At 41.8% G+C, this 12,139-nt stretch overlaps 1 protein-coding gene across 1 annotated transcript; it reads right to left on the bottom strand.

Annotated features, from left to right (window-relative positions):
- Positions 1-1,937: 1,937 nt before the first annotated feature.
- On the bottom strand, positions 1,938-11,558 carry ddx47 (DEAD (Asp-Glu-Ala-Asp) box polypeptide 47). Its single transcript, XM_067380902.1, has 12 exons — positions 11,390-11,558; positions 8,045-8,138; positions 7,772-7,960; positions 6,604-6,675; positions 6,407-6,525; positions 6,139-6,210; positions 5,882-5,998; positions 5,649-5,795; positions 5,439-5,576; positions 3,633-3,703; positions 2,674-2,803; positions 1,938-2,598 (listed from the first exon to the last, which is right to left on the bottom strand). The coding sequence occupies exons 1-12, from the start codon at positions 11,528-11,530 to the stop codon at positions 2,443-2,445; spliced, it is 1,446 nt and encodes a 481-aa protein (XP_067237003.1). The 5' UTR covers positions 11,531-11,558; the 3' UTR covers positions 1,938-2,442.
- Positions 11,559-12,139: the final 581 nt, after the last annotated feature.

Here is a 12,139-nt window from a genome sequence, read left to right as displayed (position 1 = left end):
CGGCAGCGTCTGTGTCCAAAGTTGCCCTTACACACCACGGCCAAGTAGCATGTCAGTTTTGTGCCTGCGTGTGATGAAATGCCTTTCCGAACCAGCAGGTGGCAGTAGCTGAACAGCCAATCAGAATGATCAGATGGCCCGACGGACCGACAAGCTCCAACGCGGATTCAACATTTCGAATCGGCCCGAAAAAAAGCCGACGAGGACCAACTTCAGCTAACGGTGCGGAACACACCGAGAAAACTTAGTCAGCCGACGAAGAAAAACTGCCCGACGGCCAACTGTCGGCTTGGTGTGTTCCTGACTAAAAATGAAATGGGGAGACAGCTTCCAGAAAGTTCATGTATGAATCGGGTGAGTCAGTGATTCAATGACTCGTTCATAAAGACAGTGGACCACACTTGAGGTTTTTACACTTGACCACTTGTCTACTTACATGACCTGTTTCCAGAGTTGGGCCAAAGTGTTCAATAGACGTGAAGACCGCAAGTGTTTCGAAGTTTTTGTTCACTCAACAGGACACACTAATTCACTGAGTGATTGTGGCGCTTCATTTTCAAGCATTTCACAAACTATATACATTTATTACTCACCCTCATGTCGTTCTAAACCCCCTAAGACCTTCATCCATCTTCAGAACACAAATTAAGGTATTTTTTTAATTTATTCAACAATTTACCCTGCTGTCCAGGAGATGGCCGCAGCACTGGGAATCTCTCAGAACAGAGGCAAATAAGGTTGATTGGACTGCAGCGACGGGCAAGAACATGTTCAAGCATTGGATGGGACATTTAAAATTGCAATAAATGAGGCCATCGAACAGGGCCACCAACCGTCACGGACAAGGTGAGAGTTGGGTTTAGCTGACCCTGACAGGAGGCATGCTCAGGCCTGTCAGAAAGCAGGGTTAACTTACTGTCACATATACCCTGAACTCTCGGTTGATTAACCCAAACCTTGCTTACTCAAGGTATGCTGGTTCCAAAAATGCGTCCGGGAATAAGTTCAGCCAACCCAGAGTATGTTCCCGGTTAACACACAAGACATTCTCAACAGAGCGACGAATCGATGATTCACCAGGCGCGCCATTCTACTTCATTCTTCTTCTTTTGTTTAATGGCGATTTACATAGCAATCTTTTTTTTTTCATTATTGTTTGATGCTAATTATTAAATAAGATATCACATATATGTATTTTATTCTAGAAATCATAGCATAGAAAATGTCCTGTTATAAAGGATAAAAAGCAGATCCATGTGTGAGATGACAATAAAATTCATATATTAGAATTGAATAAACATTTATATATTGTATAATATAACATTGTGTATATAACAAATTTAGATACATTAATATAACCATATTAATAATATTACACGCATCTGAATTCCTCTTAAACTAACCCTTTAACATAACCTGCTCTGGAGCAAGTTGCTATGGTTACTTGCATACCCTAAAAGTTACCTCCGTTTTTGGAACCGAAAGTTGAGGTTATCCGCTTATTTACTCTTAAACATACCCAGGTATGTCACATAACCTGCTTTCTGGAATACCCCCCTGATCTGCAACTCTCTGTGGCAAGTGTTGACTTTACTTAAACTCAGCTGTGTCAGTACATCACTAATGCCTTTATTAACTTCAGCTCAAGCAAACTTCACATTCATAGAAATATTCTGCTATTCCCAGATGTCCAATGTTGAATTTTCTGTCGAATTTGTGGAAGCGAGTTTGTAAAGTGAAATAAAATGGACTGAAACTTGCCTGTTGAATATTTTATGTTGTATTTTTAAGACTGAATATGTTGAAAGTGAAATCTGAAAGGTGAATATGAATCTTCACATTTTTAATGAAAATGTGTGAATGTTTTGAACTGAAATATTTACTGTAATACAGCTTGAATTCACGACCATGTTGGATTTCAGACTATAAAAATGCCCTAAATATACAATGCATTAAAATGCAAACATGGCTTAAAGCAATGCTTTTTTTTTAATTAGTGCAATTCAACAAGCTTTTTCTTTCTAAAACATTTGGCATTAATCAACTTCCATGTTTCTGTTCTCCCAGTGAAAAGTCTTGGTGACACCTGCTGGTGAAAACTGTACCTGCAACAAATACCCTGGCCAGAACATGCATAAAAACAGCTTTTACAAACACATTGCAAATGTTTTATTGACAGTATACATTAACAAATCAAACAGCATTGATGTGGTGTCAGGCCAACACGAGAGCAACTACTCTTCATTTTAATTACATATCTCATTAAAACAAATGTATAAAACTGTTCTGAGATCAGGTAAAACCCTAGACGCTGATCTCAGCGATTCATTGGTTCATGATGCACATAATATCTTAAAGGGACAGTTCACTCAAAATGGAGAAGAGAATCCAGGATTTATTAGATTTACAGGAATAAACTACAGACACGACTCAGACTGATGTTCATCTTCCTCTCTTGGAGCTGCCGCCTCGGCCTCGTCCTCGCCCTCCTCTGAACGCGCCGCCCTTGACCTTCTTCCTCACGCCGCTGGACTGCTCGCCGTCATCATCCTCCGCCGCTCGGGGCCGCTTCCTCTTTTCTGCGCTTTCCTTCATCTCCTGCCAGAAACACAGCCGTCAGACACACTCCTTCAAACCTCATCACACACACACACACACAGAACCAGGACGTACAATGCGTGCGAACCGCTGGGCTTCGCTCACTCGCTCCACTAGCATCATCACTTCCTCTTCCTGTGTGGGGAAGGCGGGCAGTTTCTTCCCGATCAGCGTTTCGATTCGCTGGAACAGCTCCACATCATACCTGCAGACAGACAGCATCAGGAGCCAACGCTCTTCATGTGCACAAACAGGCTTTACTCACACAATCAATACAGCGCTTAGTCAGTCACACACACACACACACACACACAGACACACACAGCACTCAGTCTCACTCACACACACACACACACACACACACACACACACACACACACACACACACACTCAGTCACACACACACACACACTCAGTCACACACACACACACACTCAGTCACACACACACACACACTCAGTCACACACACACACACACTCAGTCACACACACACACACACACACACACACACACACACACACACACACACACACACACACACACACACACACACAGCACTCAGTCTCACTCACACACTCACACACACACACACTCACTCATCTATAAAAGACTGATTTCATGAAATGTGAATTAAAATGAAGACTAACACTTTATTCATGCAGATCTGATAAAGCTTGAAATCTTTCACTGGTTCATCAGTTCTGAAGCTGATAATGGCTGCGTTTCTGTACAAATTTTACTTGTGCGCAAAACTGGAGGGTTTTTATGCACATCTTTAGAATTTATGTTTGCTTTTCCATCCAGTGTTTATGCAATATCCCAAAAATTCTCATAAAAGTAGGAGGATGGTAACATAGCTAATGTGACACGAGATGAAGATACAGCTAGCAAAATCGACAGCATCGAACACTGAATCTGTGGCATAAATCTGAAATAAGGCTTGAGATTCACAGCAGAATCATCTGACTGATGTAACATAATGGCGGTTAATCTGACGAACACAAGCACAGTGAGGACAGGAGGAGCGACTGACTGTGTGACGAAGGTGATGGATTTCCCAGATCTCCCCGCTCTCGCCGTGCGGCCCACGCGGTGGATGTAGTCCTGTGGAAAACAGCGTTAGCAAACAGACTGTTCAACAGAGACAACACTCCTTCAAATGACTTTAATAAAGTAGTTTAAATATGAACAACAGCATCTAACACAAGAAGTTATAACAAATAAACAGCCAGTCATCAAACACAGAGATAAAGCAAACGACAGGCAGTTTGTCAGTATTATAAAGTGTTCTATTAAATGTAAAATGTATTATATTTTCCGTGCTGTTAGATTATGATGATGTCACATCAGATGATTGACAGTCATTCAAAGGGGCGGTTCATCAGTTACTCGCCCTCACGTGTTTCAGATGTGTCATATATTCTCTCATCATCATCATCTCAGTTTCTGTTTACCACATGTGACGTGATCAGCGTTTATATGACTGATAAGAAAGATCATTCACTCGTGTTTCACATCAGAAAGAAGTGAAGGCGACTAACTGATGACAGAATGGCCAGTTTGTGTGAACGATCCCTTTAAATGACTGTTTTTATGAACACAGATGAATCTGAACAGGAAGTGAGACTCCTGAGAAAGACCAGAATCAGATTCAAGGACTATTCAGAGCACCTTTTAGTTCATATCAAGCACAATAAAGACAATCTGGACCATATCAAAGACCTACTGTACACTGCAGTGATGTTATGGCATATACTGACAACTGAACTCTTGTTTAAGGGTCATGTGACCTTTCTAAACACCCAATGAGAACGAGAGAGAGTTTACGTTTAACATTTATATTTCACTGAAAAAGAATAGAAATGTTATTCTGTGTAAAGAAATATGAAAAAAACAATGTACGCTGTTTTTAAAACAGCGCCACCACTCTCGCCCTTTAGTGCAACAGCAGCAGCTACGGGCACATGATCTAAAACTGCCCAGTGTGATCGGCTCCATAGGGATCTCGTTTCGATTCAAGAGTGTGAAAATATGACTCGATCTTCGTATTTGTCTGAACAGAAAACACACTGACTGAAAATGCATTTGATGGTGCTTATGGAACAGCAGAAATACAGCGGTGACCCCCGTTACCTCTGAACAAAGCTGCGCTGTACTTATATTAGGCTTTATTCGTTGGAGTTTTAAATAGAGATGCACAAATAATCGGTATCGGCCGATAAAACATTTTCAGACTATCGGTCGATCGTTTAAAAACAGCCAATGAATCCTGTCAATCAAAAGAGGGCAGAAACATGCACTGAATATGTGCTTCGTGTAAAGAAAAGTCTGATGTTCAATATTAATAGTAATTATATGAATAACACTCAGAAAGATTCAGTTAATCTTCAGAATTTAGTTAATGTGTGTTAATATTAATTTGAGCAATGTGTTTATAACTGATAGCAGTTACTCTGAAACAAGCTGATGAAATGGAGAGTTTTTATTCGCATTTCTTTCAAAATAATTAAAAATATAATAACGTAAATATCATTAATTTAAAAGATGGTATAAAAGGCAGAACCCCAAACTATTGTTATCGGCAGATATCAGTCTGAATTAACCCTATCGTGGAGAATTTATTATCAGTGCATCTCTAGAATAACTGATGTTTATGAAGCTCAATACTGAGCCAAGCGTCACTGAACGTTCCCTGATCCCGAGCTGTTTCTTGAGCTTCCTGCGTGGATCATGATCCATACACTCCAAACAGTAGCGCTGTTACAACAGCACCATGCTACTCTAACGACATTTATGTGAAGGTTACTTCAAGGACCCGTGTGTGCCGTCACAGCTTTACCTTTGAATGTGTGGGGATGTCGAAGTTGATGACGCAGTCGACGTGTGGGATGTCCAGCCCGCGGGACGCCACGTCCGTGGCCAGCAGGACCGAGCGGGACTTGGACTTGAACTTGTTGAGAGCGCCGAGACGCTTGTTCTGAAGAGAGAGAGACACACGTCAGTCGCTGACAAGACAGGAAACGCTCGAGACGCGGCTCCGGCTCCGTACCTGACTCATCTGACCGTGCAGAGGGATGGCTGTGATGCCCAGGTTCCTGAGCAGCAACGCCACACGCTGGGCATTATTACAGGTGCCGCAGAACACCATGAAGGAGTTTCCAGCCAGTTCATTCAGGATGGAGACCAGATAACAGTCCTGCAAGACAAACAGAGTTCGTAAGGGCTGAAGCACGTCTGATAATCATGTGTGAGCTCGGAGGCAGACGGAGACGCCGGAGGAACCTTGTACTTTGATGGGATGAATATGTAGTACTGCTGCAGTTTGTCCACCGTGGCGTATTTGGTGGAGACGGCGCACTTGACGGGGTTGCGTAGAGCCGCCCGCTCCAGCTTCTGCACCTGAAAGCAGCGAGACGCACGTCAACCGCCGCTAAACGCATCGGCGGCTGCTTCACACACACACTCAAGGTTAGGTTAGTGTGAAGCAGCCGTGTGTGTGTGTGTGTGTGTGTGTGTGTGTGTGTGTGTGTGTGTCCTACCTTTTTAGTCATGGTGGCCGAAAACAGGAATGTGTGTCTGTCGCGCGGGATGATCTTCAGGACTTTATCCACCTGACACACAAACAAACACCTGAGCTCATGTTCTCTCATGTCATTGAGCTCTATATATACAAATATGAGTGTGTGTGAGTGTGTGAGAGAGTGTGTGTGAGTGTGTGTGTGTGAGTGTGTGTGTGTGTGAGTGTGTGTGTGTGTGAGTGTGTGTGTGTGAGTGTGTGTGTGTGAGTGTGTGTGTGTGAGTGTGTACCTCCGACTCAAAGTCCATGTTGAGAATGCGGTCGGCCTCGTCCATCACCAGATACTTGAGCGCTCGCAGGTTGAATCCTTTGGTGTTCTCCAGGTGATCGATCAAGCGGCCGGGAGTTGCTGAGGGTCACAGGGAAAGATTCATTACCCATGATTCAATGGTTCACGCCACACATTCGACAGGAAACGTTCTCTTACCGATGACCACGTGAGGTTTCTTGGCTAGAACCAGAGCCTGAGACATCATATCAATCCCTCCGACGATGACAGCTGACACACACACACACACACACACACACACACACAGTTAGTGTCACATGACGTGTGGGGCTGCAACGATTAATCGCGATTAATCGTTTGCAAAACAAAAGTCTGTGTTTACGTAATATATATGTGTGTTTTCTGTGTATAATAATTATGTATATATAAATACACACACATACAGGTATAAAGTTTAGAAATATATACATGTATTATAAATATATATATTTATATATATTTTATATTACATATAGGGCTGTCAAAACGCGTTAATTTCGATTAATTAATCTGAGAAAAAATAATTAATCCATTCCATATTGACCTTTGAACCTGGAGCCGTTCTAGGGGAGACGACTGCTGCGCTGATGGACAGAACGAGCAGAGCTCCACCCTCGTGCGCGCGAGCTCTCTCTGTCTTCAAAGTAAGCACCGTCTTTGCACTCTCTCCATCTCACACATAACAATCTAAATCAACTGACACAATGCTAAAAGTTCGTAAGACCGAATCCATGTTTCACGAGGCGCATTCGGAGAGTGTTTTTCCTGAATAACCGCTGGGTGTAAATAGTGCTCAAAAGAACGTCACCTCATCTTCTCGGACAGGCGCCCTGCACGTGCAGCTGACATAAACCACACTTTCAGTAAACAAAAAGAAAATCCTATCCAGTGGTGAAGTGTTTTCTGTGTTGACAAATCTTTCGCAATGTCCTAATAACAGTCGCGATTCGCACGCAACGCTTCTCATATCACAGATGAATTGCCTTCGATAATGAACGCGATATTGCGTGGCTTGTCAGTGAACTACGGTTCTGTCTATTAAATGGCACTCCATTTGAAAGCAGGTGATGGCGATTTAGCGGTAATCAGGGAACCGGCTTTACTGACGAAATGCGCATGACAAAAGCATTCGATACATCGCCCAGCCCTATGTGTGTGTATTTATATATACATAATTATTATACACAGAACACACACATATATATTACGTAAACACAGACTTTTATTTTGCAAATGATTAATCACGATTAATCGCTGCAGCCCTAATGGCGGGATGTTACGTCATAGCGTCTGGTAACAGTGCTTTCACACTGGAGACGGAGTATACCGGTCTTGACGCCGATGCTGGAGCCGAGCGCGTCGAACTGCTCTGCGATCTGGAAGGCCAGTTCTCTGGTGGGCGTCAGGACGAGAGTGTGCAGCCGCTGCGCAGACGCCAGGAGAGACTGCAGGATGGGCAGAGCGAACGCGCCCGTCTTCCCTGAACCCGTCTCCGCCAGACCGATGACATCACGACCTGCGGTGGAGACACACACGCACGCGTTAGCTGCGGCATCACACATGTGTGTGAGTGTGTGTGTGTGTGTGTGTAGCTGCTCACCCTCCAGAGCCACAGGAATGGCCTCGATCTGGATCTTGGTGGGGTTCTTCCAGCCCAGCTGATCACAGGCTTCACACAGAACCTCCGTGACGCCCTGAAACAAAGTCAGTCACATGACTTCCGGAGCAACACTAGGTGTGTTCGACATCGGCTTCCCGTAGTGACGCTCGCGCTGCGTTTGCATCGGTTTGCATACTTTATCACAGCTGAAGTGAAATAAATGCAATATTTGACTAATACACTGATGTTTCAGAGACCTTTTCATTCAAAGCTTTAAGTACTGCTTACAGCGTCTGTTTTTACAAGAATAAAGTTCAACATAAGCATGTTATTGAAATAATATAGTGGGATCTACGAGCTTTAACTGTCATAAAACACAGATTTTTGAGCATTAGTGGAGCTGAAGGCGTGACAAACACGAAACACACATGATCGTTGTCATGCGGTGAATCCGGCCAATCATGAAACAGCTGTGTCGTCATCAGCGCTCGTGCAGCTCCTCTTGAGAAACTGCGCTGGCTAACTCAGGCGGCTGATCTCGAACGCTCTCGCGGTACTTTAAAGCCATACGTCACTGTCACATGACGTCTGCGCTGTCTCAAGTCGGACAACATTTCTTACCGGCATGCACTGCTTCAAGTCAGCCGCCGACATCACTTAGAGCAGTGATTCTCAACCGGAGGGCCTTGGAGCGCCATCTAGTGGGCAGCGTAAGCAGTGCTAGACTACACCCAAATTAATTTTTATATATTTTTTTTAACTGACAAATCTTGATATTTTCTAATTATCTAATTATTCTTATGAATTTATGTGACCAAAAACAAATATTATGTGACAGTCAAGCCAAGATGCATTATCTAAAAGGTAGGGGTGTAACGGTACACAAAACTCACGGTTCGGTACGTACCTCGGTTTTGAAGTCACGGTTCGGTACAGTTTTCGGTACAGCAGGTGGAGAGAAAACTAAACATAAAATTGCTTTTTTTTATTATTAAACAGAGGTTTACTGAACAAATTGTGTTTTTGTCTTTAAATATATTAAATTAAATTAAAACTAAAAGTTTCTTAAGGATAAAAAAAATGATCTCTGCTAATGCTATAAACTATGTAGGGAGCCCTAACCTGAAAGAAGCCCAAACTATTAGCCTAAATTCAATTGCTTTTTATTTTTAGATAAAATAATCAACACTCAAATAACAAATTGTATGCAAACCTGTAAGCTGCACCTAAGGCAGTTTTTGCATTAACTTCTAAATGTTTTCACTCCAATTTGTTGTTGAAATATAATCATTTCTACACAGTGGCTGTTATTTTAACATCAGATTTATTTAAACATACATTAAATAGCCTAATCAGGATATCAATAAAAGGTTAAGTAAAACAATGAATATATTGGCTAATACAGTGCATATATTAAGCGAAAGAGTTCATTTCTCTAGCGAACTAACAAGCTGTGAACACTGAATGGCTTTTCTGAGGTAAATGCATCATGACATATTGTTGAATACAGACGCTTTCATTGATGTCTTTCCACCGTTGAAACACTGAATGAGCGATTACATGAGATATGACCGTTTCAGTAAGTTGTACTGAATCTTGCAACATACCTTCAGATGTTCTTTCATGTTTATTCTGTAACTAGTATTAAGGAGGAAGAGATGAACACATTCACTTGCGCTCCGCGCTCGCGCTGTCGGTTGAACTGGAGCGCCTGTACAGTGATCCGTCACCCCACATCAAAGCACGTCAAAATGGCATTTTCTGTTTAAACTTCATGATTTCGTGGACAGAATTTGAAGGATGATACTTTGTTTCTTATCGAAAGTAACAAAACGCAGAGCTTATTGCGGTTATTGGTGGTGAATATTGGTTGCAATGTAATGCTTCGGTACACACGTGCACCGTACCGAAAGCCCTGTACCGAAACGGTTCGGTACATATACGTGTACCGTTACACCCCTACTAAAAGGTAATTTATTTTTAAATATCGCAACACCAATCACGTCGCAATGTCAAATTGAACATCTGTTCGATCAAATGCCGTAACATTATGTTACTATAAAATGGATCATTTTCTGAAAAGAAATGCAGATTTCCCCTCTTCTGGTCTATGTAGGCTATCCCTGCCTCTGCTGAATTATTTTTATCCACAAATCTGTGCATGTTGTTGACATGGTTTTAAAGCTATTGTTATCCAATTTGTTGGACTTTAAACGTCTTAAAAATGCACATACGTACACCAAAGAAATCTAAATTTTCTCGGGAACATGCCCCCGTACCCCCCTAGCAAACTACATTTTCTGACCTCGGTAATTACACCCTGTGTCTGGTCCAGCTTGTATTTTATCTAATAAAATCTGAGGTATACGTGTATGTAATATTTGTATATTTTTGTTCAAAACATTCTCCCCTCTGTTTTTTCACAAATCGCACCTTGTATATACAGTCATGTTCATATCACTAATAGTATTTGATAAATTACGTAAATTGGGGTGAATGACCTTCTGTAAATGAATAGAGAGAATGTTACAGGTATTTTAGCATGGATGTTATTATTAATTAATTTGTTAAAAGAGTGTTCCCCTTGTGTGTCTGAACCAGTCATTGATCCTACCTGCCCTGTTACAAGAATAAATGGTTAAAGTTACTAAGTAAACCTGCCAAGTCTTTTTTTAATGCAAGGACAGTTTTCATCTATATAGCTGATTTGACCTAGTCTGCTAGTGGCATAACAGATTAACAGTGGAGTATACCATTGTACTTTTTGAATTTTCTGTTATTCTTTGTTCATTTGGAAAGGTGGTCCTCGAAATGCTTTTAAACAGTCATTGGTGGGCCATGAATTGCAAAAGGTTGAGAACCCCTGACTTAGAGCACCTTTAATTCAAACTAGAGGGCGAGTAAATGATGACTGTCCCTTTAAGAACAAATAAAGAAAAACGTGACGCAAAATACAGCGCGAATAAAATAGAGTGAGTAGAGTAAAAACAAGAGATGATATTTGGGCAAAATATACAAAATTACTGAACACTGAGCGAAAATAACTTGACTAATCGTCACTATAAAGTGCTGAACTTACTGTAGTGAAAAACAACAAATAACAACACCGCTGATGTGCGCGCGCTTCTCTGTGTGACCAGCAGGCGGTGGGAAAGTGAACGCGCACCACAGTTCCGTGAACTCGACATGATAATATTAGCGTTTTAAAGCCCATTTTCTTCAGAAAGGGTCTTTTCGCCTCAGTAAAGAGGCGCTGACAGAGAGCCCGTCTGAATAATGACCGAGTCTGATGAAGACAATAATGACCGAGTCTGATGAAGTGAAAGGCGCACGCGCGTTCCTCACCAGGTCTCTGAAGGTCTTGAGCGTCTCCTCGGTGTTCGTGTCTTCACTCGGCTCCATCTCTGTCATGTTGGTGCTGCTGTCTTCGGCTGTGTGTGTGTTTTTCTGCTCTTCATCTGAAGACGCGTCTCTAGGATCCGCCATGTCTGCGGCGTGTTACCCACGTGCTGGAGCCCCGCCCACGAGCGGAAGTGACGGAGGATCGCGCAAACAGCGCGCGTGTGAAAGAACAGCAGTTCTAGAAATAATTTCGTTAAAGCTTATTCACAGATTTTATCCAACAGATCATTATTTACAAAAAAATAGGGAAAAAAGAAATAAAAGTGAATGGTACTTGTAACAAATATGAGGAAACGCCCTTGCACTTCTTTGCACACGTGCATAATATTAATGTCACATACTCTGTCACAGTATGGTGTATATTCACAAATTTATCAGTGTTTTAGACCTCTTTCACTCTTGGGTTTACTGAATATTCTGACCAAGAGGAACAGTACTTTTACTTAATTAATTTACTTACATTATTATATGGTTCACAAGAAAGCTTGTGAACTTTTTAATGCCTTTATTTTACTTTTATCTATGTGTGTGAGTATATATATATATATATATATATATATATATATATATACACACACACACACAAAGAACAGCAATACTAGTGTTTAAACTAATCAATATGATATGAAATTCATATTTAGAAATTACCCCATAAAATGACACAAACCCTAAACGAGAAGCTGTTCTGGCGAA

Source organism: Chanodichthys erythropterus, chromosome 3 (genome assembly GCF_024489055.1).
Source record: "Chanodichthys erythropterus isolate Z2021 chromosome 3, ASM2448905v1, whole genome shotgun sequence".
NCBI classification, from domain to species: Eukaryota; Metazoa; Chordata; class Actinopteri; order Cypriniformes; family Xenocyprididae; genus Chanodichthys; species Chanodichthys erythropterus.
Note: the sequence above shows the minus strand (reverse complement) of the source record. Positions and strands in the feature narration are given on the sequence as shown.

Coding starts and splice junctions, on each gene's coding strand:
- ddx47 (XM_067380902.1), bottom strand. CDS start 11,530: ATGGCGGATCCTAGAGACGCGTCTTCAGATGAAGAGCAGAAAAACACA. Junction 6,526..6,603: donor GAAACCTCACGTGGTCATCG/GTAAGAGAACGT, acceptor TGTGACCCTCAG/CAACTCCCGGCCGCTTGATC. Junction 5,796..5,881: donor TCATCCCATCAAAGTACAAG/GTTCCTCCGGCG, acceptor TTTGTCTTGCAG/GACTGTTATCTGGTCTCCAT.